At 43.5% G+C, this 27,268-nt stretch overlaps 1 protein-coding gene across 1 annotated transcript; it reads left to right on the forward strand.

Moving 5' to 3' along the window:
- On the forward strand, positions 1–27,099 carry smu1a (SMU1 DNA replication regulator and spliceosomal factor a). Its single transcript, XM_055632466.1, has 12 exons — positions 1–135; positions 2,192–2,402; positions 4,049–4,201; positions 7,098–7,208; positions 8,513–8,641; positions 9,001–9,120; positions 10,066–10,182; positions 18,611–18,738; positions 20,566–20,692; positions 21,218–21,385; positions 24,508–24,660; positions 26,831–27,099. Exons 1-12 carry the CDS (start codon positions 110–112, stop codon positions 26,927–26,929), a joined length of 1,542 nt encoding a protein of 513 aa, XP_055488441.1. The 5' UTR covers positions 1–109; the 3' UTR covers positions 26,930–27,099.
- Positions 27,100–27,268: the final 169 nt, after the last annotated feature.

Here is a 27,268-nt window from a genome sequence, read left to right on the forward strand (position 1 = left end):
CACAGCGGAAGCAGATCAGCGGCCTGCGGAGCGGCCTCGGCGTCGAGTTGTTGCTTCGGGTCGGCGGCGGCGGCGGCGGCGAGGGCGAGGAGGAGCGGGGGCTGACGGCATGTCTATTGAAATCGAATCGGCGGAGTAAGCGGAGCCTGAGCTGTAACGTTCAATGCCGGGGGTGGGGGTTGGGGCGGTTTACGGGCCCAGGTGGAGCCGCGGGGTCGACGAGCAGAGCAGCCCAGTCCGAGCCCGGGCCCCGCCGTGATCTGGGTCTCTGGACAAGGCGCGTCCCCTCGGTGAACCGACCACATGCACTCTTTCCAACCTCGGCACAAGGAACTTTTCCAACCGACCACATGCACTCTTTCCAACCTCGGCACAAGCAGGTGCCGGCTGACAAAACAAAAACCCGCGCACAGTGCTGGAGTAACCCTGCGGGTCAGGCAGCATCTCAAGAAGGGTCCAGACCTGAAACGTCTGTCTACCCCCCACATATGCTGCCTGGTCCATTGAGTTCCTCCGGCACTTTGTTATTCGCAAAGATTCCAGCGTCTGCAGAAACAAGGAATTGCAGATGCCGGTTGACAAAAATGGACACAGAGTGCTGGAATAACTCAGCGTGTCCGGCAGCATCTCTGGAGAACATAGATAGTCCATGTCTGTAAAGAAGGGTCCTGACCCCAAAAGTCACAGATCCATATTCTCCACATGTGCTACCTGAACCACTGAGTTCCTCCAGCTCTTTGTGTTTTACTCAAAGTTACACATCTGCAGTTCTATATGTTGTCCATGGGGGCATATCATGTTGTCCATGGGGGCATATTGTGTAGAAGGGAAATATAGGCTCGAATTTTTATGGCACCTTTCACACAGCTCCCAGAACTTACTGACGTTTGTTGCATACATTTAAACTAGTCGCTGCTGTCACATAAACAGTAGCTAATTTGACATGGAGTTGTACAGCACAGAATAAGGCCCATGGATCCACTGTGTTTGTGCTAATCATCAAATATCATCCCATATTCCTCTATACTGTGCACATATAAGTACTTGTTCAGATGCCTCTTAAATGTTGCTATTGCTGCCTTCACTTTCTCTGGGGGCTCATTCCTCATACCAATTACTTTGGGGAAAAATTACCCTTCAGAACCCCTTTACATTTTTCTCTCACTTTAAACATTCTGTTTTAGACAGAATTTTGTGTCATTTGCAAACAGAACCAATCATGCCATCTCAATTTTTATCAAAAACGTTCATATGTTTGAGAAACAACAGAGGAGACGGTGCTAATCCCAGTGGCATGATAGTGGTCACATGCCTTCAATCTAAAAAACATCCTCCACTATCGCCCAGCCATTTTTGTTTACGGTTGGCAAGCTCACACTAGATTCCATGTGTTCTGGTCCATCTGACCAGTCTGCAATGGTCTTGCTAAAGTTCATGTAGACAATGTCCACTGCCCTGCCCTTTCAATGCCTAGTGTATAATGCTGATGGTTGTAGGGAAGAAGCTGCTCCTGAACCTGGACGTTACAGTTTTCAGGCTGCTATAACTTCTTCCCGATGGCAATCTTCCCGATGGTGAAATGAGAGCACGGCCAGGGTGGTGTGGGTCTCTGATGATGCTGGCTGCTTTTTTGAAACACCAAAAATTAGGGCAGGTTGTTTTTAAATCTGCTTGCTTTATGACAAAGGTTTTGACTTCTGCTGATCACCATTGATCTCCCTTAATGGTGGTTTCTGGCCATTAATCATAGCCACTCATTCTAACAGCTTTATTCTAAATTGTCATGGCCTAATTGCATCAGTACCCATATAGAGGATGTGGAGGCCTTCTATTGTGTTGTTCTGACTCTTTAATGGAGTGATGCAAATCATACCAGTCTCTAGCATTTCCCCCCTATTCTGCTTACATTTTGATATTATGAGTTCCTGTGGTTGCAGTAATAAAATTATCTATGTAAGCTTCTTATTCTCTATTTACACTTTCCTTTAATGGGCAAAATGGTAACTTTACATACACAGTTTCCCACTGGGATTTCTCCTTTAGAAATTCTGTCTAAAGGAGAAAATACTCTTGCATTTGGATAATAGCATAGCCTATCAGAAAGTTCTGAATATTGCAGTAAAGTAATCACATAATCATTGAAAACTGATGTTATATAATGCCCTAATTGAGTTATGTTATCTATTCATAGCGTTGTCCGTCTGATCATGCAGTATTTGAAGGAGAATAATTTGCACCGGACTCTGGCAACTTTACAAGAGGAGACCACAGTCTCCCTGAACACAGTGGATAGCATAGAGAGCTTTGTTGCAGATATTAACAGTGGGCACTGGGACACTGTGTTGCAAGCCATACAGTCACTGAAGCTGCCTGACAAAACTCTTATCGATTTATATGAGCAGGTAAGATGATCAAATGTCCATTGGCTGGATGAATGACTGAATTTTTTTATGGCGAAGATTGATACCTGACTGAATGATGGAATATGCTCTGAATATTTTCTCTGTCTTTAAATTGGAGGTTCTCTGAACCAAGCTTAATAATTATGTTTCCAAGCATAATATCACTACTAATAACAGTCACCATTTAACATCAGCGGGTATGTTACCTGGTTTTTAACTTCTGATTGTTTCATGATTATACGTGTCCATATTATAAGTAAACAATTGCGACAAACACCAAATTTCAGCAACACTGCACAGTGCCCAAACATGACAGATGGGGGAAAATGCAAACAAAAGGTAAACACAATTTGAATGATATCAAATATGCCTACTGAGTGTCTTTAAACAAAATCATCAAATAAAAAAGAATGGCATTATAATTATTGAGTTTTTTTTAGCGAATAGTCCAAGTGAAAATTGAATAGTCCCGTTAAATTTGAATAGTCCCTTAAATAATTCTATGGCTCCAGTTATCTATTAAAAAATTCTTAAAATCAAAATTATATGTGATTTTCTAATATGTTTATGACTATACTGATTTATAGAAAACGTGGACATTTTGTGAAATGCACCAAATTTCAGCAACACCCCTCAGTGGCCAAATGTTTGCAAACATCTGCAATCCCATAACTCACAGGACTTTATATTCCTCTCACTCTGGTCACTTCTTGCTCATCATCAATCAGCTAGATGTGACCATCTAGAAGTGACCAATTACACCTTGCAAAGTTGTAATCTAGGCCAAATGTCATCAAACTATTGACAGTGGGACAATTGCTTCTCAATATCGTGAGAGAAAAAAACTGTCAACCAGTATCCAGAATTGGGGAATTGCAGAAATCTGGGGGTTATAGTACTGAAGGAGGTTATAGAGATGGAGGCAAACCCACAGAGTGATTTAAGCACGATTGTAATTGTTGAACATTGTGAAAACAAATTATTTCCTTGTGCAAGATGTAAAGTTAAAAGGAAGTGTTTTTTCTTTCGACTGCACAAAACAGATGTTAATGTTTCAATTTTTCATATGTGTTAACTTTAAATCCTTTTTGTTCTCAAATGGATATAAGAATCCCAAGGAAGTGGATCAAGGTTTTGAGAGCTGCCATACAAATTAATTCTTTCCACCTGTGATATTATCTTCAAATGGAGTCATTAATGCAGGTTTCCTGTCATCTGCTGGCAATATTTGATTTTCACATTGTTTTGAAACTTCAGTAATTATTATTGATTTTTGCAACAAGCATTCAAAAATACACAAACCACTACGAATACGCATAACATAAGTTTGATGTTGAGCTTTATTTATGCAAAAGATGGAGAAGTATAAATAGGCAATTTAACTTCATGATCCTCCATTCCACATGCATCCAGGAAATATGATCTGTGAAAGTCAATTAATAATTGTTGCACGAAGACTGTATTTCTCCAAGTTTAAAATGTTTGATATTTGAAAGTTATATCCTGTTAACGTTAGACATACACGTAGAGTGAATTTTATTTATCCATTTTTTCAGGTAAATTATTTGTTGTTTAGAAAAGTGTCGCCATCGCGGTCGTGCAGAATAGTTTGACTTATCGCTGAAATTTTGAATCTTTTTTCCTAGGTGGTTTTAGAGTTGATTGAACTTCGTGAGTTGGGTGCTGCCAGATCCTTGCTCCGACAAACTGACCCCATGATTATGCTAAAACAGACCACACCAGAGAGATACATTCATCTGGAGAACCTGCTGGCAAGGTCCTACTTTGATCCACGTGAGGTAACTAACATTTGTCACTTAGCAAACTTATGAAGGGGAAAAGGCTAGAACAAGCTCTATACTATATATGTACACTGTAAATGGCTTGATGGCATGTATTGTCTACTGACTGGGTGGCACGCAATAAATGTTTTTCACTGAACTGAAGTACAGAAAGTACAGGCACCTGATTCATTGCTTTCGGTAAATCAGATGCAAAATTATACATGTTCAAGATGTCCGTGGCCTCATGCTTGTTCTACTTTTGTGGTGTGTGCCGAGCACATACCCGCACTTAGGGAAAGGGTAACAAATTGAGTGTATCAATAAAATGGACAAAAACACACTCGGCACTGTTAAATTATGTAACATACTTTGGAAATAGAAACCAAACTGTTCCTTTCAAAGCTTATGTCAAATACAAGGTAAATACTTAAATATAAAAGACAATAAAGAATACCCATGTAAAAATGTTTCAGTATTTTAAAAAAGCTGGCTAGGTGTAATCTTTATAGGGCTTTCATTATTTCCCTTTCCTGTGAAATATTCTAACCATGGTTTAAATCTGATTTATATAGGTGTTATTTTATTTTTAATTATCTGGGTATCTCAACTGTTGTCAAGTAACTTGCTTCTCTCCAGAGTTACTCCAGCATTTTGTATCTACCATCGATTTAAACCAGCATCTGCTGTTCTTTCCTACTCGTCAAGTAACTTGCGTTCATCGATCCATATGGTCGGCTGATTTTAAAAGTTTAAGTTTAACTTTATTGATCTTGCGGTAATAGTAGTAGGCAGTGGGTTTACATGATTTTCAATATGCAAAAGTCACAATTTTTTTTGTGATTTTAAAGATTCCTGTTTGTGTACAACTGGTGCCTTTTGAATATTGAACAAATCTAGGTGATTCTTAATAATGTTGGCGAGTTTGGGATCATATTTATTCTTTTGAATGCCAAATCAGGAATGATTGCGATCATTGTACAGCCATTGAAACCTAATGTAGCCTTAAGCTTTGGCCAAGATATGTGAACCCAGTTGTACTTGACTGATTTGGGTGTTTTTACATTAAGATTCTGTAATCAACATCAGATCTTCCATCAGTCTAGAACATAGAAAAGTACAGCATAGAAACAGGCCCATCAGCCGCAACGTCTTTGCCAAACATAATTCCAAGATAAACTAATTTCATCTGCATACACAAGATCTATACTCTATTTTCAACGTATCCATGTGTCCATCTCAAATCTTCTTAACCGCCACTATCTTACCTGCTTTCACCATCACCCATGGCAGCATGTTCCTGGCATCTTCCACTCACTGTGTTTAAAAATAAAACTTGTCCCGCACATCTCCTTTAAACTTTGCCCCACTTGCCTTAAAGCTAAGCCCTCTAGTGTTTGACATTTCCACCCTGGGGAAAAGATTCCGACTGTCTATTCTATTTAGATCTATCATAATTCTAAATACTTCTATCAGATCTCCTCTCAACCTCCAGTGTTCTAGGAAAAACAATCCAAGTTTGTCCAACCTCTCATTGTAACTAATACCCACTAATCCAGACAGCCTTCTGGTAAATCTCTTCTACGCACTCTCCAAACGTTCTTGTAATTGGACGACCAGAACTGCACGCAGTACTCCAAATGCAGCCTAATCAAAGCCTTAAAGAGGTGTATCATAATTTCCTGACAAATTGAAGTAAATGCTATCCTGAAGAATCTTCTCAACAGCCTCCCTACCACTGAAGTGATGCTCACTAGCCCATAATTCTAGTTCCCTTCTCAAGCAAAGGAACAACGTTGGCTACTCCAGTCTTCCAGGACCTCGCCTGTGGCTAGAGAAGTTGCAAAGATCTCCATCATGGCCCCTGCGATCTCCTCTTGGCTTCTTTTAATAACATAATACAGATCACATCAGGATCTGGGTTTCAACCATCCTGATGCCCTTCAAGAGTCCCAAGCCATAACTTTCTTGATCTCAAACTGCCCTTGCATATTAGTAATCCCCACACTGATCTCGCTGTCTGCTGTGTCCTTCTCCTTTATGAATACAGATGCAAATGTACAGATGTTTAATATCTTCTCTTATTCGCTCCTTTATCCTTGAGTGGTCCTATATTTTCCCTAGTTGCTTACTTGTTTTTAACATAGGCATAAAAAGCCATAAAATTATCTTTACTCCAGTATCACATGCATTTATTAATTCCTCGTTATCCACTGTCTTAACACCCCGTGGTCTGTATAGTCTCAAGGCCGGCTTTGTAGTTCAGGGCATGTTGGCAAATGTTCCTCCAAACCTGTTGCTATGACTCTGGTCACTCCTACGGCGTCTGGTGAGTATTGTTTGGATTGTATGTGATGTCCTGTTAGGGCAAGAAATTCAGAATCTTCCAGTCTTTGTTACTTGGCCCTTTATTGAAGTAGTACAAACAAATAAATGATTCATATCAAGTATTTCTTGTTCCAATTTGGAACACTGGGGATCAGGAATATGAGTATGTTTAAGGTCGGAACTAGGGTCTGGAATGTGAGCGCATTGTGAGTAGACCCACGGTCAGGAATATGAGTATGTTTGCCAAACTGAAACTGGAAAGCTGAAATTATGATATGCATCCAATTCCCATTTGAACGTTATTGAATCTCCCTCCACCATCTTTTTAAATCACCATAACTTCCAATGTTTTTTTTAAATGGTTTATTTTAACCCCAGTGTCAATACAAAGACTGCAAGACACTTTCAACAGAGTATTACTGAATGTTATTTGCTGTGCATAAGAAATAATCAAAACCAAAGTAATCCTCTGATGTACATCTCCAAGTTAAAGTCAGTGAATGAAAAGTGTATATTTGGAATTTGAAAGCTTACTCTTATAAATTTTCTGTCTTGTCTCAGTAACCTGTTGTATCATTGTGCTTAGGCGTATCCAGACGGCAGCAGCAAAGAGAAGCGGAGAGCAGCCATTGCTCAGGCCTTGGCCGGCGAAGTCAGTGTGGTTCCTCCCTCGCGTCTCATGGCTTTGTTGGGTCAGGTGGGTGCATTTTCAGTAGCTGGAGCATCCTCCTGAGAGATGCCTAATTCTAAGTTGTTTGGAACAACAACATAGCAGCAAAAACAAAAATGAGAACATTGCTATCCGACCGACACTTATTAACATATCTACACCCGTTGGAAACTTGGTTCCTTTGGGAGGCGCGGTGGCGCAGTTGGTAGAATTGCTACCTTACAGCACCAGAGAATCGGGTTCGATCCTGACCTCTCATGCTGTCGGTGTGGAGTTTGCATGTTCTCCATGAGACTGCATGGGTTTCCTGCGGGTGCTCCGGTTTACTCCTTCCCCATCCCAAAGACCTGCAGGTTTGATAGTTAATTGGCTTCTGTAAATTGCCCTCCTGTGCATAGGGAGTAGATGGGAAAGTGGGATAAAAAAGAGCCGATCAGAACGGGTGATCGATGGTTGGCGTGGGCTGAAGGGCCTGATTCCATGCTGTGTCTATAAACGTTAAAAAAGTACAGGTGATGCCACATTACAGAGGGGCTGCGTTCCATGCAATGGTCCAGATCACAATTTCAGTAATGTGAATCCATGCCATCCTGTTCTCGACAAGAAATAAGAGTTGAAAAAAACCCATTATGTGTTGATTTAGTTACCTTATTTTCACGCGAGTTCTACAAGAATGAATATTATGCCTATCACGAATATTTGCTAGTAATTTGTGAATTTACAGTGAATTTCTATAGCCGAACGGTCATAATGCAGGGTCACCTGTAGCCACGAGGGATTATGGTTTCTTTGTTGGAAGGTGATAAATTTCCATTAAAATTTAGCATTTCTGCATTGTCCAATATATAGATTATTATATCACTTGCTGTCTTGCATATCATTTATGATGTGTTTTTATTTATGCTAATGCAAATAAAAAGGGGGGGGGGGGGAAATGTGGATGTTGAGATCTATACCAAGTTATCAAACCGGGTAGATGGAATTACTACAGCAGGTCACCCATTATTTCAATTGGATCATGGTGCAGATTCAAGTAGCTAATTGGTCTAATGTGCTTACATTCCAAGTATAAGCAATAAATAAACGATGTTGTGACAAGGCTGAACTTTTATCATTACAGTTGTGCTAATAAATGTGCAAACGATTCTGCATCGGAGAATAATTTTGATTTTGCAGATCTCACTCTGTGAACGGCATGCTACTTGTTTAACCCACTGCTCACAATTTGCCGTGAAGGGAATTTATACACAATAGAAATAGTTCATATGTCATTCTGTATGTGATAAAATGATCGCCCTATGCTAAATCTATTTTTTGTGGTGTTTCTCCAGGCATTAAAATGGCAACAGCACCAGGGTCTGTTGCCCCCGGGTATGACAATTGATTTGTTCAGAGGAAAAGCAGCTGTGAAAGACGTAGAAGAGGAGAAATTTCCCACTCAACTCAGCAGGCACATCAAGGTAATGTTTTAAGCAGCTAGTAGTGAAATTCTAGGTATTTGTGCATGTTACAAAACAGAACCAAGCTTAGCCAGTGGTGAAGTAAACTAAGACATTAAATTAATGCAATAATTATACCATTCATGTAACTGAACACAGTAAAAAGCAATCTTGATTTCTTCATAGTGTTTGATGTGTTATTGATTAACAAGGAAAGCAGTATGTTTTAAATGTAGAAGTCATATAATGTCAGTGTTTAATTTGAATACATATTTGAAATGAATAAGCAATTCATGCTCTAGTGAGGGGAACCAAGGTGTCATAACAGCTTGTTGGAAAGTAGTCAGTTATGTAGTTTGTCTTATTTGTGCTTTGAACAGTTTGGCCAGAAGTCCCATGTGGAGTGTGCCCGATTCTCCCCAGATGGCCAGTATCTGGTTACAGGTTCAGTGGATGGCTTTATCGAAGTATGGAACTTCACCACTGGCAAGATTAGAAAGGTATGCATGTAACGCCCATCACAATGTTTTGTTTAAAATGTATGTAAATATCTGGTTTCTTCACCCAGACCCTTAAAAATCAATCCAGTATGTAACTATTGTGAACCTTTCACTCTTTCTGAACCTTTGGCAATTTTAATGTCAAGTGCTCTTTTATTTCTAGGTTAAATGCTGTTAATATCCAAAAAGTAATATGGGGGGAAAAACACTGGAATTATTCTGTTGATCATATTGCTTTTGAACCTTTTTATACTGTTTCTGATGTATGTTTCTTTTATACTGTTTGCTTTGATGTATGAGTATTTGAAATCGCACCGAATATGCTGCAGTAATATCAAGACTAAAACACATTTTCAAAAAAGAACTCTTGTTCCATTCAACTAATTCTGCATCCACAGAACATAAGTGTACAGAATAACTATCTAAGCTTATATTTTAATGGATGTGTGGCTCCGTATTCCAGAGAAAACTCTATTGAATATACTAAATCTATTAATGATGTTTTACTTCGATTTGATATACTTTGGTGGCATATATTATATATTTTATATTCTATAAAACGCTCTTATACCAAAAGGATTCAGCCGCGTTTATTAAAATGGTATGACTGAAGACTTATCGTCAGTTTGACTGGATGGAAGTATGTATTAGAGTTTGAGTTGGCAGATGATTCACTGTTTGTCAGTTATTGCCAATAACAGTCTTGTTAGTAGATGTAGTAGCTTATAACAAAGGCAGTGGGGGTCGATTTAATTTTCTTTTTTGCTATCATTTAGGACTAGTTAACGATACACGCACTTGAGTTGTAGGTTCAGGTCTTGAGAATGAAAAAAGGCGGATTGTCCAGGGCTCCATTCTGGGCCATTACTTCGTGGGTGGATTTGCTGCGCTTATATAACCAGGACTGCTTTCACTTTTCTTAACTACTCCTGTGTTACTTTCCAGGATTTGAAATACCAGGCACAAGATAACTTCATGATGATGGATGATGCAGTCCTCTGCATGTGCTTCAGTCGTGACACTGAAATGTTAGCAACAGGAGCACAGGATGGAAAGATTAAGGTGGGTGGCTACATTTGGGAATTATTTTGAAGACCTGAAGCTTATTTACCTTTTGAATTGAATTGAATCAAATCATTAAATGTACTTGCAATACCGTTATTTCTCTACAAATTGTGCGTCATGGAGCAGTCAGAGAACAAGTTCAATTGAATCTGATTGGAATAAAGTCATTGTCCTATTCCCGTTATAAGTAGGTAAGGAAATGGTTAGAACCTGAACTTGCACCACTAGGAGTGGTTAGAACAAGATGAATGGCAAAGAACAATTTTAGGGTAAGATGCTTTCAACCAAACAATGAAGGAGAAATGAACAGGGGGTGTTGTTTGGGTGGGAGAAGATTGACGAGGGACTTGAATGCTGCCTTGAACCTGCTGGGTTGAATCGTCTGTTTCTGTATTGAATATTCTGTGTAATTAGTAGCACGTGTAAAGTGCAACTTGAGTCATAACATAATAAGTGGAGGCACTCCTCAGCTATGTAATCCATTAAGCTTTCTCTGCCATTCGATACAATGACAGGAGATAAGTCGGCATTTTTATAGCAACAACTTGCACACAGAAGCTTAGTTTGGGTTCTTAGCTCAATACTGCCTTAACAGAATCGTGGGCAAAAGAGGTGAACTCCAGATGTGAACTGAGAGTAACATCCAAGCAGCATCAAGGAGATCTGGCTCAAATGGAATCGGGGAAAACCACAATGGAAGATGGTTGTGATGGTTGGAGTTAGTCATCGTGGGACACCCTGCAAGAGTTCCTCAGTGTAGTGTTCTGGGCACAACCATCTTCAACAGCTTCATTAATCATCTTCCTTCAGTAGTAATATCAGATGTAAGGATGTTCGCTGATGATTGCACAATGTTTAGCATTATTTACAACTCCTGAGATTATAAGACCAGTCCTGGGTTGATGGATGACGAATAATATTTGTGCCACACAAGTGCAAGGAAATGACAGTTTCCAACAAGGGAATATCTAGCTACCGCCCCGAACATTCAAAGGCTTCACCATTACTGATTTTACCATTATCAATATCCTGAGGGGTTACCATTGACCAGAAACTGAACTGGAGTAGCCATGTACACAATGTGGCTTCAAAAGTAGGTCAGAGGCTAGGAATCCTTCAGCAAATGGTGCCCAAAGCCTGTCCACCATTGGCAAAGCTCAAGTCGGGACTGATGGAATAGTCTCCACGTGCTTGGATGAGTGCACCTTCAACGAAGCTGAAGAAGTGTGACACCATTCAGGACATAGATAAACACCCTGTTCCCCCAACCCACAACTGATGCATGGTAGCATCAGTTTGTACCATCTACAGGGTGCACTGCAGCAACTCATCAAGACTCCATCTTCCAGACCCAAGACTTCTACCCGTTGGAGGGACATGGGCAGCAAAAGCACAATCATGGGAATACCATCACCTGGAAGTTTCCCTCCAAGCCATACATGATCCTGACTTGAAAATATATTACCATTCCTTCGTCGCCGCTGGGTCAAAATCTTGGGAAAAATCTACCTAACAGCATTATAGGTACATCTGCTCCTTCAGCAGTTGAAGAAGGCAGCTCACCAGCACTTTCTCAAGGGCTATGGGGGACGGGCTATTGAATGTTGATTCAGCCTATGAAGCCCACATCCCTTCAATTAATATTAAAAAAGGAGGATTCAATGGCTCAATTGTGAAACATGTCTTCCCTGATTAGCGAATGCATTATGTATTAAAAACAAATTCCTGCAGCAGACATACCTTTTGTGGGGATGTGAGTTGCCATGGATAGTAAGAAAAGTTGGAAGCTCATCCTCTTCCAGTAATGTTGCAATAACCAGAAAGCAAACCACAATTGTTTTGACAAGCTGAAACATCCAAGTTGCTATTGTTGTCATTTGGAAGAGGGTGGATTCCCAAGAGAATTTTCTTCCGAATTTAAATAGCTTGTTTATTTCATAGACTCTTTTCCCATTACCCAGTTCAAACCGACTGTTAAATGTTACTGGTGTTGAAAAAAGACTTGTTTGAAAGACAGTCTCCCAATGTGTTCTGTACACTTCGTTGTAGCAAATAAAATTTTAGCTAAACAACTCATTAACCAGAACCATCTGCTTGCAAAATTTATTGAAGTGAACATTCACTGGCTGTGGAGGGTCTGTAGAAACTCGAAATGAGTTACAGTCATGTTCTTCCCATAATGTTTCTACTTGTGCATTTATAACTTGGTTACATCTGATTAGAATACTAGACTGCCTTTTTCAAAGTTACTTGTTGAATTTTTCAATGTGTGTTATTTAACTTACTTTATTCAAATTGTGATTAATTTCAGTGTTCAACATTAAAATCAATTTGGCAGTATCAGTAATAGATTTGATAAATCTTGTCTGATAGATCCCTTCTTATGTAACCGCTGATGATTTTTCAGATGGATAAAAGTGTGAAATGTATCCTGTTACAAATCTTAGGTTGACTGGTCATTGACCTGGCCCTTTAAAGCTTATTGATTAATTTTATATTTATTGGAAATTCCTTACCGCCTTTCAGCATTGCTTTCACTTCCCAACATAATGGCCACCATTGCAACTCACATCCCCACATTTGTAAAGCTGACTTTTTGTTTTGCTGATGCTCAGTTTTAGCAGTTCTGAAATGTTTCTTTGTGGAACTCCCTTTTGATCACTTGCTACAAAGAAAGTAAAATTTACCTGCCGTAACAAAAATCTACTGCAGTCTTACTTTGATTTCGCAATAGGTATAAAAATGTTCCTGGATTGATTAAATTAGTAATGGATTAAATTCCCCAAATGTTTCCATCCACCCTCACCTCTACCACTTTCCGCAGTACTAATCCACAAATTATCTTTTCTCTCGCTAAATCATGCAGGTTGTGGAAACAATTAAAATAAATCATGACTGGATTCCTGCTGTAATTGATGAACCTCATCTTATATGGACAGTTCATCACTTTGTGTCACTGTTATCTATTCGATGGCTATACCCTGAATCCTCATCCCCCACACAGCTGGCCAACCCTCTCTCTCTCTCAAGTAATTTGTTCGATTTTACTGCCGTATTCTCCCCAAGTCTTGAATGGCCACCTTTCCTACGGATAACCCCCCAATGCCACCTCCTTAACTCTCAACTTCTGAAAATCAGTCTAGAAATGTCTCTCTCTTCCTATGTACTGAATAATCTCCAACATCAAATCACCCTCTGCAATCTTGAGCGCATTGATTTCAGTTAAGAAACTTCTGTAGTTTAACTACTATTCAAGATTCCTGTATGTAACGAGTGCTTGTTACCTGGAATTCACTGTCCAAATGAGTGGCTTAAGTAGAAGATAAGACACAAAATGCTGGAGTAACTCAGCGGGACAGGCAGCATCTCTGGAGAGAATGGCTGTCACTGGAGCTAGAGAGAGAGACCCCAGGGAGGGAACATGCAATTATACACCTAATAAGGGGAGTGGTTAAGGGTGGTGAGGTCACTATGTTAAAGGCACATGCACTAGCTATCTACATCCTTCCTCTTGGAACAAAGCAATATAACAGTGACAGGGCGACCACGTCTCATGCGCTACAAGCAGGCATACAATGATTACAGAGCTAAACAAAATCCCCGTAGCGAACAGGCGGCTTGACCAGCCTGCCTGACCGGGTGCGAAGCTCGCCACCTCCTCCCCCTGCAGGAACAAGAGCAGCCGGGGCCGGGGCCGGGGCATACGTGGCGAGCGAACCGGGGATACAGGGGGAGAAGAGGCAGGAGAAGACCCACCCGCCGGCAGGGTAGAGGGAGAACGAGGGCTGGGAGGCGGAGACGGGGGCTTAATCAACGGCGAAGGGAGGGATCTGGGCACCTGCGGAACGGCAGGAGCGGAAACAGGTAAGGGAGGGGAGAAGGGGGCAGCAGGCGGAGGTCGGGGCTCGTTAACGAGCAGCAGATGCTGGCGGGAACGGCAGTAGATGACCCCGTCGTGGTCCACCAAGTAAGACCGCGGTGAGCCGGCATCACCGACCACCGTGGCGAGCTTGTAGTGGCCAGAGGCAGTCTGCATCCGGACGACCTGGCCGGGAAACAGGGGCGGCAGGGGGCGGCAGGACTGGTCGTGGGAGCGCTTCTGCGAGTCATGCTTGGTGGTGATACGCTCCTGGACAGTAGCAGGGGGGAGAACAGAGGGAACAAGGGATTGCTGGGCAACAGGGAGGGGGGGGCGAGTTCTGCGAGACAGCAGTCGTTGTGCCGGCGAACCCAGGGCAGGGTCGCGGGAGATGTTGCGGAGATTAAGTAGGGCCAGGTGGAAGTCCGACTTGGACAGCCGACAGTGCTCCAGCAAACCCTTAGCACTGCGGACGGCACGCTCCGCCAGGCCGTTGCTTTGCGGGTACTCAGGGCTGCTGGTAAAATGTTTAAAGTTCCACTGAGAAGCGAAACGCTGGAACTCAGCACTGGTGAACTGGCTGCCGTTGTCGGATTGGAGGCGAGCAGGGGAGCCAAACGTGGCAAAGTGGCGACGCAGCCTCCCGATGACAGCCGAGGAGGAAAGGGAGTGGAGTTGGTCGACCTCAAACCAGTTGGAATAGGAGTCGACGAGGACCAGGAAGTGTTTCCCACGCCACTCGAAAATGTCAGTAGCGACCGCCGTCCAGGGGAGATCAGGGGCAGGTTGTTGCAGCAGCGGCTGACGTTGTTGATGTGGGGCCAGGCTGTTGCAAGAAGGGCAAGCAGAGACCCACTCCCGGATGTCGTTGGCCATGCTGGGCTAGTAGAACTGGCCCTGGGCGCTGGACAGAGTGGCCTCGGCCCCAGGATGACCGTTGTGGGCAGACTGAAAATAGGCAACCCTCAGTGATTCGGGCACTACGACCTTGTGCCCCTTAACCACCACGCCGTCGTGCAGGACGAGCTCATCGCGGACCAGGAAGTATGGGACTACACTGGCCGGCAAGGAGGAGCGGCGTTCAGGCCAACCCTGGATGATGATGTCGGACAGTAGCTGCAGGGTAGGATCCTTGGCAGTGTGGGAGACGAGGGACTGCATCTGCTTGGAAGGCACAAAGTTGACATTAAGCACCATTAGGTCCGACAACTCGTAGCGGTGGCGGGCAGAGGATGGCAGAGGGGCGCGGGACAGTGTGTCGGCAACGAACATGTCTTTGCCTTTTCGGTAAACGATGGTAAAAGTAAACCGTTGCAGCTGCAACATCATACGCTGCAACCTGGAGGAAGCAGCGTGGATCGGCTTGTTAAGAATGGTCACTAGCGGCTGGTGATCCGTTTCAATCGTGAAGGTATTGCCCAGAATGTAGTCCTTGAACCTCGAGCAAGCAAACACCACAGCAAGGAGTTCTTTTTCAATTTGAGCGTAGCGCTGCTCGGCAGGGGTCATGGTGCGGGACGCATAGGAAACGGGCAGCTGCTGACCGTCGTGGAGCTGCATGCAAGCGGCGCCGAGGCCAAACTTGGAAGCGTCACAGGTGAGAACAATGGGGTGCTGTAGGTCAAAAAACTTGAGTGTGGGGGTACTGACCAGTCGGGACTTCAGGACGTCAAAGGCGCGTTGGTGTTGCGGGAACCAAGCCCAGGCAGTGTCCTTTTTGATGAGCTCCCTCAGGGGCGCACTCAGTTCGCTGAGGTCGGGGATAAACTTCCCCAGGTAGTTCACCATGCCCAGGAAACGCTGCAGAGCGGGCACATCGGTAGGAGGGGACATTCCAGAGACGGCAGCAGTTTTCTCCGGGTCGGGCTTCAGCCCCGAGGCGGTAAAGACGTGGCCCACGTAAGTGACTTCTTTAACGCGGAATCGACATTTCTTTGGGTTAAGTTTCAGATTAATGTCCCGGGCCCGATCTAGGACTTTACGGAGGTTCAGGTCGTGTTCAGCCACGTCCTTGCCATAGACCAGGATGTCGTCAACTATGATAGCACACGGCAGACCGGCGAACAGCTGCTCCATGGTCCGCTGGAACACCTCACTGGCAGAGTTGATGCCGAATGGCATGCGCAGAAATCGAAATCTTCCGAACGGTGTGCTGAAGGTCGTCAGGTAGGAAGAACGTTCATCTAACGGTATCTGCCAGAAGGAGCTTTTGGCATCGAGGACCGAAAAGACAGTGGCCGGGCCAACCTGTGCAGCGACGTCCTCTACTGTGCGCATCGGGTAGTGCGGGCGTTTGATTGCCAGGTTCAGGTCCTTGGGGTTGATGCAAATGCGAATCTCAGATTTGTCCTTCTTGGCCGCCACCACCACGGTGGAGACCCACCGGGTGGGCTCGCTCACCTCTTTCAGGATGCCCTTGGAGACCATGTTCAGTAACGCAGACTTCACCTTGTCCTTCATGGCGAAGGAGACGCGGTGGGACGGGCGGACCACAGGCTCTATGCTGGAGTCGACAGCAATCTTGTAGCAGCTGGGCAGCTTGCCCAGCCTGTCATCGAAGCGATCAGGGTATTCAAGCAGGGGGTCCATGAGGGTCTGTACCTGATGGATGTCGTGATGAAAGGAGACCAAACCGAGGTCCTGGCATGCTCGGGCGCCGAGCAGGGTCACGTTGTCGGAATCTAGCAGGTAGAAAGTGAGGGGCCGAGAGGCCTCCAGGACCTTGCAGTGCAAAGTTGTCTTTCCCACAGGAACGAGTACAGCTCCCCCATATGCATGCAGGCGGGAGTGAGCAGGAGACACTTTCTCACCAGACCTTATCTTGCGAAACAGGCTTGTTGACATAACATTTCCAAAAGCGCCTGTGTCCAACTTAGCTGAGAAGGTCGTACCATTAACGGTCACACGGACAGAAGGGTTAGCAACCAAAGCATGAGAGTCTAGAAGCGAAAACACGCTGGCCTCCCCTTCGGAGGAACTGATATCAGAAAGGGTGAGATCATCAGGCAGGTGCTCTGAGACAGTACTATCAGCCTGAGCAAGGTTGACCGGCACTCTCCGAAAAGGGGGGGCTTGATTCCCGCGGGCTCGGCAGGCTGCAGAAAAATGATTTAGCTTTCTGCAGAAATTGCAGGTCTTCCCCAGGGCAGGGCACACGTTGAATTGATGGGTAGCAAAGTTGCAGTTGGGGCAGCGGCGGGCGACGCCGGACCTGGGTGAGGGTGGACCCTGTTGTCGCCGCGGGGCAACGTTTCTTGGGCGGCCGGTGGCAGAGGCTAAGTCGACATGAGTGTCCTCGGGTGGCAGGGTAGAGGCGACAGCTTCAGCCATGAGTGCAGCGTGTAGAGCCGCATCCAGAGAAAGTTCGGGCATTCTGAGAAGTTCTGCTCTCAGTTTGGTATCGCGGAGGCCGTATACAAGGATATCACGAGTCAGCTGCTCGGGGGTCAGGGCATCAAGGCGGCAGCGCCGAGCCAGGTGCCTCAACGCGGCGATGTAGTTAGTGACGGACTCGTCAGCGCTCTGCCGACGGCCAAACATTTTGAAACGCTCCAAAATAGAGTTGGTGGGCACATCACACAGGGCAGTGAACTTAGCAATGAGACATACCGGATCGAGGGCACTCTCACCAGCAGCATACACAAACGACTCGGACCGTTCCAGGGCGTCGGGACCGGCCAAGTTGAGGAGCAGAGATGCACGCGTCTCAGCGGTGGCAGCAGGGTGGGCGATGGTCACATAATGCTGAAAATCACTTCGGAAGACATCCCATCGATGGGCAATGTCCCCATCAAATACAAGCGGGTCGGGCTTGCGGCACGAGTTTGCCATGGCACGAGGGAAGGAAACAGGATAAGGGTACTGGGGTATAAACTAAAAGAAAACCGGCAAACAGGAGGCGCAGGGTCTCACAGCTGAGACACCATGTAAAGAAGTCTCAACAACACATTGTCTTAACTGTAGCTTTTATTAACTGTTCACATAATTGCTATACTAGCTGTACGTGGTCTGTCACTGGAGCTAGAGAGAGAGAGACCCCAGGGAGGGAACATGCAATTATACACCTAATAAGGGGAGTGGTTAAGGGTGGTGAGGTCACTATGTTAAAGGCACATGCACTAGCTATCTACAGAAACGTCACCCATTCCTTCTCTCCAGGGATGCTACCTGGCCCGCTGAGTTACTCCAGCATTTTGTGTCTATCTTCGATTTAAACCAACATCTACAGTTTCTTGCTACACAATGGTTTAAGCAGATTCAATATTCACCCACAAGAGGAAACATCGTACTTGTGGAAACAAAACTGAACATAGCAGAAATGAACAGAAAGGTTGTTGTCTAGATTACTCTTAAACAAGGCCAAGATCGGTAAAATGGGCTGAATGTTTGTCATCCCTGCTATTTCTAGACCAAAATCTAAATTGGCAGAAGAAAAGATTGTTTTAAAATAGATTTGGTTAAAGTGAAATTTTCAAACAATGGAGTTTTGCATTACAAATGCACAGGTGCTGCAGCAGGCTTGGATAAAACACCAAATTCTTCATAAATGTATTGGTTGCTTTGCAGGTGTGGAAAATACAGAGCGGTCAGTGTCTACGTCGATTTGAGCGTGCTCACAGTAAGGGAGTGACCTGCCTCAGCTTCTCAAAAGACAGCAGTCAGATTCTCAGTGCATCTTTTGATCAAACAATCCGGTGAGATTTAAGTTATTTTGCATTTTGTCAATGTGTTTTTGTGATGGGAGGGTTTTGATGAGAAGGCAGTAAGTATCTTATCCATATTGTAATAAGGAATCCCATGCTGAGCTGGGACACATCTTTAGAACTTAGCACAAGATTTGTCACTTCGAATAATCAATTTTAGGAGGTGAAATGGAATAAAACTGTAGTATAAAATCTTGAGCAAAAAATAAACTCTTTGAACTCAACGGTTCAAGCAGCATCATTGGAGGTAAAGAGATGGTTGCTGTTTCAGGTCAACACCCTGCATTGGGAGCAAGAGTGCAGAGGGTGAATAGCCCGTATATTGGAATGGAATGGAGAGGTGAGATAGGGGCTAGAAGGTGGAAATATTGGTGGGAGGGATGATGGGCCAGATGTAATCAGGATGGGGATGGAGAGGGAGCAGAGAAGGGGATAGGAAAGATTGGGGGGGGGGGTAACAGGCCTTGGCCAAGAGGAGTGGAGAAAAGTAAACAAGAGAGAACTGGCAAAGATGATAGTAAACCTGGCATTCCCTCACTCTCTCCATCCCTCCCCCACCCAAGTCGCACCAGCTTCTTTCACCCAACAAATCGCTAACAATGTTTAAGAGGGAACTGCAGATGCTGGAGAATCGAAGGTTACACAAAAAAGCTGGAGAAAAGTTTCTCCAGCTTTTTTGTGAAACCGCTAACAATGGTCTGCTTCCTCTATCGTCGTTACTTTTTTGCGTATCTTTCATTCATTATTCTTTATCTTTCTACATCATCGCCTATATCTCTTGTTTAACTTTCCCCCTTTGTGGAGCACCTACGCCCTTTCTGCAAAGGCCACCTTGACCTCTCAGTTTCAAGTCATTTCAACTCCCCTTCTCATTCCCACGCTGACCTCACTGTTCTCAGCCTTCTCCACTGCTACGTAAGGCCGCATGTAAACCAAAAAAACATCACTTGACTTTCCACTTGTGCAGTCAATGGTATGACCATTGAATTTTTCGGTTTCATGCAACCCATACGTTCCTTTTCCACTTCCACCAGTCCACCCAAAGGTCTCTGTTCACGTTTTCTATCACTTCCCATTCCTCTTGTTATCTAAACTCATTACCCTCCCCCACCTGGTTCTATCTGCCCATCACCCACATAGCCATCCACCTGAATTTCCTCTCCATTAATTCACATAGCCTACCTCCACCCGGTGCCATCTGCCCATCCATCATCCCTCCCTTATCTGGTTTCACCTATTCCTGTCTTTAATCTTCCCCGATTTCCCCCCCCCCCCCCCCCCCCCCCCCTGCCTAATGTCTATAATCTCATGTTGTCATGCAGACAAGATTAGCAGAGAAACAAATGTTTTTTGCTTTGTATAGTTGGAGATATCTGAGAGATATTCACCTTTTGATCCTTTGACATGGCTGCTTGGGGAAGAATAATTCAGAGGGTCAGGCAGCATATCTGGAGAACATGGATGGGTGGCTTACCGCTGCCGCTCCCCACCGGCTTCAGGCGGGGGCCAGAGTGATTGTTCTATAATCAGGGATGGTGGGGGGGGGGGGGTCTTCCTGCAGCTGGGGACGGCTTCAGGCAGGGGCTGGCGGGAGAGTTCTGTAGCTGGGGGAGAGGGACGGTTTCAGGCAGGGGCCAGCGGGGAGAAGCGTCCTGCAGTTGGGGACACCATGTTCTCCAAAGATGTTTCTGACCGGCTGATTTACTCCAACATATTGTGTCTTTTTTTGTAAACCGGCATTTGCAGTTCTTTGTTTCTAAATTTGACTGAGAAGTTGGCCATTACTGTTGTTGTCAATTTGATATTCTGTTTTGGTAGGATTCATGGTCTGAAGTCTGGAAAAACGCTGAAGGAGTTCAGAGGTCACACATCATTTGTTAATGAAGTGACATTTACACAAGATGGACATTACATTCTCAGTGCATCCTCTGATGGGAGTGTAAAGGTAATAAATAGCACGAGCAGGAAAGATGTTTTACACGAGTGATGAACATATAGTTGTAAACCTTTTAGTGATAGGCTAAGTATAATTCCTTCTGTTGTCAGAGAATCACAAAAATGTAATCAAAGGATATATTTGGTCTGAGGATCTTGCTGGGCTGAGTCATGAGATTGCAGTGCAAATACAACATAATTTAGTGCCCAAGGAACATTAGTACATCACCACTGTTACTGATACTAAATTATTTTGTCATAGTGTGGAAGCAGGCCCTTCGGCCCAAACTCCACACCGACCAACATGCCCCATCTACACGAGCCGGACCTGCCTGCGTTTGGCCCATATCACTCTTAACCTTTCCTAGCCATGTTTCTGTCTAAATTTTCTTAACTGAATTAATTGAGTAATTTGAATTTACATTAAATAAATACCGTACATTGCTTTCGGCTTTCATGTATAGAGACATCTGCTGATTCAATGGTAGGCTGGTTCTAATGTTAATTATGTGAAATATTGTTCTCATCTTTCTAGATCTGGAACGTGAAGACCACAGAATGTGCCAATACCTTCAAGTCATTGGGAAGTTCTGCCGGCACTGATATCACAGTGAACAGCGTGCATCTATTGCCAAAGAACCCTGAACATTTTGTCGTGTGTAACCGATCAAATACGGTGGTCATCATGAACATGCAAGGGCAGGTATGACTGGTTTATTTCCATCAAAGAGTTTGGAGGCCTTTTTAAAAGACTAATAAATAAAGTCAGATAAGAAAACAATGTAACAATCATAAATAATTGCTGCTTTCATTCAAAGCGTGAGACATGCAAGCTTTATACTGAGCTGAGGGTTTGTTTCCTAATGTAAGCGTAATTTTGTTTTGATATAAAAGATGGTGTGACACTTTGGTTTAACAGTAACTGGGTTAGACTGGGGAAAGGTTGTTCAACTTGCAGAGATGGATGAGGAAGGTGGGTCGTCAAAATTATCATTTAAGTGTTTGGGTAAATTGCTTTGACTGCTTGATGATCAGAGGTGATTGCTAAAAGAGCAAGATGAAATGCTATACTTTGCATAACTGCTTGGGATTTGGAATGCACTCCAATAGGGCAGAGGATAGATTCAAGTAAACATAGAAACATAGAAAGTAGGTGCGAGAGCAGACCACCAGGTCCATCAAGCCCGCACCGCCATTCGCTCATGGCTGAACACTAAACAGACACACTTACCCACAAACAGTAGACACAAGACACAGAACACAAGACACTACCCTCCCCTTTATACCGCTATCACCCCTCTCCACCCCAAGAACCTCGTGATCTCCTGGGGGAGGCAAAAAAACGGATAAAAACCCAGGTCCAATTCGGGAAAAAAATCCGGGAAATTCCTCTCCGACCCCAATCTAGGCGATCGACACTTGTCCAGGAGATCACTCAGGTCTTACTATACTAACCATACCTAGGTCCATATCCCTGCCCTCTCCCCGTAGCCCCTTATCCCCTTGGCAGCTAAAAAACCATCTATTTTAGTCTTAAATATATTTAAAGTTTCTGCTTCCACTGCTCCCTGGGGCAGTGAATTCCATAAATTAACCACCCTCTGGGTGAAGAAGTTCTTCCTCATCTCAGTTTTAAAAGAGCCCCCCCTTATTCTGCAACTATGTCCCCTAGTTCTAGTTTCCCCGATCATTGGGAACATCCTCGGTGCATCCACCCGATCAAGGCCCCTCACGATCTTATATGTTTCAATGAGATCGCCTCTCATTCTTCTAAACTCCAAAGAGTAGAGTTCCAGCCTACTTAACCTTTCCTCGTATGTCAATCCCCTCATTGCAGGAATTAATCTTGTAAACCTTCGCTGCACTGCCTCCAGGGCTAGTACATCCTTTCTTAAGTATGGACCCCAGAACTGTACACAGTATTCCAAATGTGGTCTCACTAATACTGTGTACAGCTGCAGCAAGACCTCCGTGTTTTTATACTCAATCCCCCTAGCAATAAAGGCCAAAACTCCATTGGCCTTCCTGATTGCTTGCTGCACCTGCATACTAACTTTCAGTGATTCATGTACTAATACCCCTAGATCCCTTTGCGTTGCATTACAACGCAGCTCCTCCTCATTTAGAAAATAACTTGCCCTATCATTTTTTTTCCCAAAGTGAATGACTTCACATTTATTAGTATTAAATTTCATCTGCCAAGTTGTTGCCCACTCACCTAGCTTATCTATATCCTTTTGCAGACTCTTCCTATCCTCCTCATCCCCTACTTTTCCTCCCATTTTTGTATCGTCCGCAAATTTTGATATATTACACTTGGTTCCCTCCTCCAAATCATTTATATAAATTGTGAACAACTGGGGTCCCAGCACCGACCCTTGCGGAACCCCGCTAGTTACCGGTTGCCATCCCGAGTATGAACCATTTATCCCCACTCTCTGCTTCCTATTTGTTAGCCAATCCTCTACCCATGCTAATATATTACCCCCAATCCCATAATTTTTTATTTTTAGCAATAGTCTCTTATGTGGCACCTTGTCAAAAGCCTTTTGGAAGTCCAAGTATACCACATCCACCGGTTCCCCTTTATCCACCCGGGTTGTTACATCCTCAAAGAATTCGAGCAGATTCGTTAAACAGGACTTCCCCTTCACAAAACCATGTTGGTTCTGTCCGATGAAGTCATGTCTATCCAAGTGCCCCGTTAGTGTTTCTTTAATAATTGTCTCTAACATTTTACCCACCACCGATGTTAGACTAACCGGTCTATAGTTACCCGCCTTCTGTTTACTTCCTTTTTTAAATATAGGTGTTACATTGGCCATTTTCCAATCCACTGGGACCGTTCCTGCCTCCAGGGAGTTTTGGAAAATTATCACCAATGCATCCACAATCCCCACCGCTATCTCCCTCAAGACCCTTGGATGTAATCCATCAGGCCCAGGGGATTTATCCTCCTTCAGTCTCATTAATTTCCCTAATACCACCTCCTTGGTGATCTTAATAGTATTTAGCTCCTCCATTCCTACCGCCCCCTGTTTATCCAGCGTTGGAATATTTTTTGTGTCTTCTATGGTGAAGACTGATACAAAATACTCGTTTAATGCCTTTGCCATTTCCATGTTCCCCACCAACAACTCTCCAGTCTCACCCTCCAATGGACCAACGTTCACCTTAGCCACCCTTTTTCTTTTTATATAGCTATAAAAACTCTTACTATTAGTTTTTATGTTGTTCGCTAAATTCCTTTCATAGTCTATTTTCCCCGTCTTAATTAATCTCTTAGTTATTTTTTTGCTGACCTTTAAATGCTTCCCAATCCTCTACCCTCCCACTATCTCTGGCTACCTTATATGCCCTTGCCTTCAGCCGAATACTATCCTTTATAGTTTTACTGAGCCATGGCTGACTGTTCTTACCCTTACCCCTTTTTTTCTTCATAGGAATAAATTTTTCTTGAAGGTTATACAGTATACCCTTAAACGTACACCACTGCTCATGTACCGTCTTATTCTTGAGTCTGCTATCCCAGTCAACTTTGATCAGCTCAGTCCTCATACCTTCATAATCCCCCTTATTTAGACTAAGCACCCTAGCCTGAGTTTCAACCTGCTCCCCTTCTATTTGAATAGTAGTCTTCAGGATGCAGCTAGATTAGTTATATATGTTAAAAAATCTGCTGGAGACACCCAACCAAACAACCATCTTATGTGCTGTAGACTTTTAGACTTCCTTGACTTTTGTTGCTCTTTTGTATATAATAAAATTGGGATTTCAAACCAAACATTTTGTTAGATGTAAACTTCAATTCTCCTTTGTTTGCAGATTGTGAGAAGCTTCAGTTCTGGTAAAAGAGAGGGAGGTGACTTTGTGTGTTGCTGCCTGTCTCCACGTGGGGAATGGATCTACTGCGTCGGTGAAGATTTTGTGCTTTACTGTTTCAGTACAGTGACTGGAAAGCTGGAGAGAACGTTGACGGTAAGAGAGATTGTGTTTCTAAAAGTGTACTCAAATTTCTTTGACTTTGAATACAGGCTTATTGTAAAGAGTCTGATTTTTTTTCTTTCTATTGAGCCAAAAACGACATCACAATATTCTTATAGCTCTAGAATTATATGCATTCTTACATAAATTGTGGACGTGGGGCCAGAGATTTGAAGAATAATTTCCAGAATTCAAGGCCTTGTCAGTTGAAGACTGGTAAATTGAGCAATTAAAATTATCAAGCAGTTTTGTTGCAAGAAAGCATTCACAGTGGTTGCAGAACTCTTCAGGTAGAAACATAGGGGTTTGAAATCAAGTGTTTCTAGGTGCACAGGGTGCAAATTAGGAGGCAGGCAAGTGTTGGATTCTCAGAAATTTTTTTATGGGGATCAAAAATAAGGGTGCATAGGAGTAATCACGTCCATGAATGAAGGTAGACACAAGGTCAATCTGAAAAAAAAACCAACCCAAAATACCACATATCCAGATTCTGTCTGACACGCTACTTTACTCCAGCACTGTGTCCTTTGAATGAAGGCTTGAAGCATGTTTAAGGATGAAAAATAGGTGGAGGGGCAGGTAGTGATGAAAAAGCTGGGACACTGCAGAAGGTCAGAGAAGTGGAAGATAGTGTAGCAAAGTGTGGAGTCATGCATTTTGGTAGTAGGAATAAAGGTGTACTCTATTTTCCAAATGAGAAAATCCAGAAGGTACAAAGTGCAGGATTCCCAAAAGTTAATTTGCAAGTCTAATCGGTAGTAAGGAAGGCAAACACAATGCTAGCATTTATTTCAAGAGGGTTAAGAGTACAAAACCAGGAATGTAATTTTGAGGCTGTATAATGCGCTGGTCAGGCTGCATTTGGAGTATTGTGAGCAATTTTAGGTACCATGTCTGTGGAAGGATGTGCTGGTTCAGAGGTTTACAAGAATGATCCCAGGAATTAGTGGGCTGACATAGATGAGCATTGGACAGCACTGGGCCTGTACTCGCTGGAGTTTAGAAGGATGAGGGGGGGAGACCTCATTGAAACTTACCAAATACTGAAAGGCTTGGATAGAGTGGATGTGGAGAGGATGTTTCCACTCGTGGGAGAGTCTATGATTTGAGGTAAGAGCCTCAGAATTGAAGGATGTTTCTTTAGTCAGACGGTGGTAAATCTGTGGAAATCTTTCCCATAGAAGGTTGTAGAGTCCAAGTCGATGGATAGTTTTAAGGCAGAGATAGATTTTTGAGTAGTACGGATGTCAGGAGTTATGGGGAGAAGGGTTAGGAGAGAGATAGCCATGATTGAATGGCAGAGTAGACTTGATGGGCCGAATGGCCTTAATTCTGCTCTTATGACTTTTATGCAGTTGGGAGGTCATGTTGCAGTTGTATAAGACTTTGGTGAGATCACATTTAGAATATTGAGTTTAGTTCTGGGCACCATGTTATTGGAAAGATATTGTCAAGCTTGAAAGGGCTCAGAAAAGATTTACGAGGATGTTGCCAGGACTAGAGGGTGTGAGCTACAGGGAGAGTTTGAGTAGGCTGGGTCCATATTCAATGGAGTTCAGGAGGATGAGGGGAGATCTTGTAGAGGAATAGATGAGGTAGATGCACAGTCTTTTGCCCAGGGGAATCGAGGACAAGATTGAAGGTGAAGGGGAAAACATTTAATAGGAATCCGAGGGGTAACTTTTTCCACACAAAAGGTGGTGGGTGTATGGAACAAGCTGCCACAGGATGTAGTTGAAGCTGGGACTGTCCCTTTGTTTAAGAAACAGTTGGACAGGTTTGGAGGGAAATGGACCAAGCGCAGGCAAGTGGGACTAGTGTAGCTGGGCTGGTGTGGGCGACTTGGGCCGAAGGGCCTGTTTCCACATTATCACTATGACCTAAAATGCAGGCTGGTTCAGCATCAGAGGAGATGAAATCCAAAACTGAAATTTTGAGTTGGAAGACAATGATGTTGAATTTCTTGTCCAATAGTAAAATGTCTAGATACAAGGAACTGCAGAGGCTGGTTGACAAAAAGACACAATGTGTTTGGAGTAAAATTGTGTGGGTTTAGCAGTATGGTGATGAGGTAGAAGCAAAAAGCCATAACTATGTAACTGAAATTAATGATATCATTAAAGAGATTGAATATTTAAATGTATGATTTAATTCAATTCTGCAGGTTCATGAGAAAGATGTTATTGGAATTGCTCATCATCCACACCAGAATCTGATTGGAACCTACAGTGAAGATGGTCTCCTTAAACTGTGGAAGCCTTAAGTGCCTATTGTACATGCAGCTATAATTGTGATTGTTTGATACCCATTTCAATAGAGTTTCAGAAACTCTCCACATTCCCCTGTAAACCAGACTGCTGGTTACATGCATTGTTTTTATAGTGCTATTAGTATTGCTGAACCAAGGTAATAAAATGCCATCTCCGGCACTGACCACGTTGTATTGTAATTTGTTGTCAGTAAGTTAGAGGGCAATTTTCATTTGAATGAGGCATGGTTTCAAATCCAAACTCACGATTCATCTAAAATAAAGTCTTATTGCCCAAGGGCATGCTTATTTTTTTTTAAATTCTGTAAGCAAATTTCAACGCTAGATGCCTTT

Source organism: Leucoraja erinacea, chromosome 3, assembly GCF_028641065.1.
Source record: "Leucoraja erinacea ecotype New England chromosome 3, Leri_hhj_1, whole genome shotgun sequence".
Lineage (NCBI taxonomy): Eukaryota > Metazoa > Chordata > Chondrichthyes > Rajiformes > Rajidae > Leucoraja > Leucoraja erinaceus.

Bases quoted from the DNA above. Each gene is read 5' to 3' on its own strand.
- smu1a (XM_055632466.1), top strand. From the start codon at position 110: ATGTCTATTGAAATCGAATCGGCGGA. The intron at 18,739-20,565 runs GTGAGATTTAAG...CTGTTTTGGTAG, and splicing joins TCTTTTGATCAAACAATCCG to GATTCATGGTCTGAAGTCTG. The intron at 24,661-26,830 runs GTAAGAGAGATT...TCAATTCTGCAG, and splicing joins AGCTGGAGAGAACGTTGACG to GTTCATGAGAAAGATGTTAT.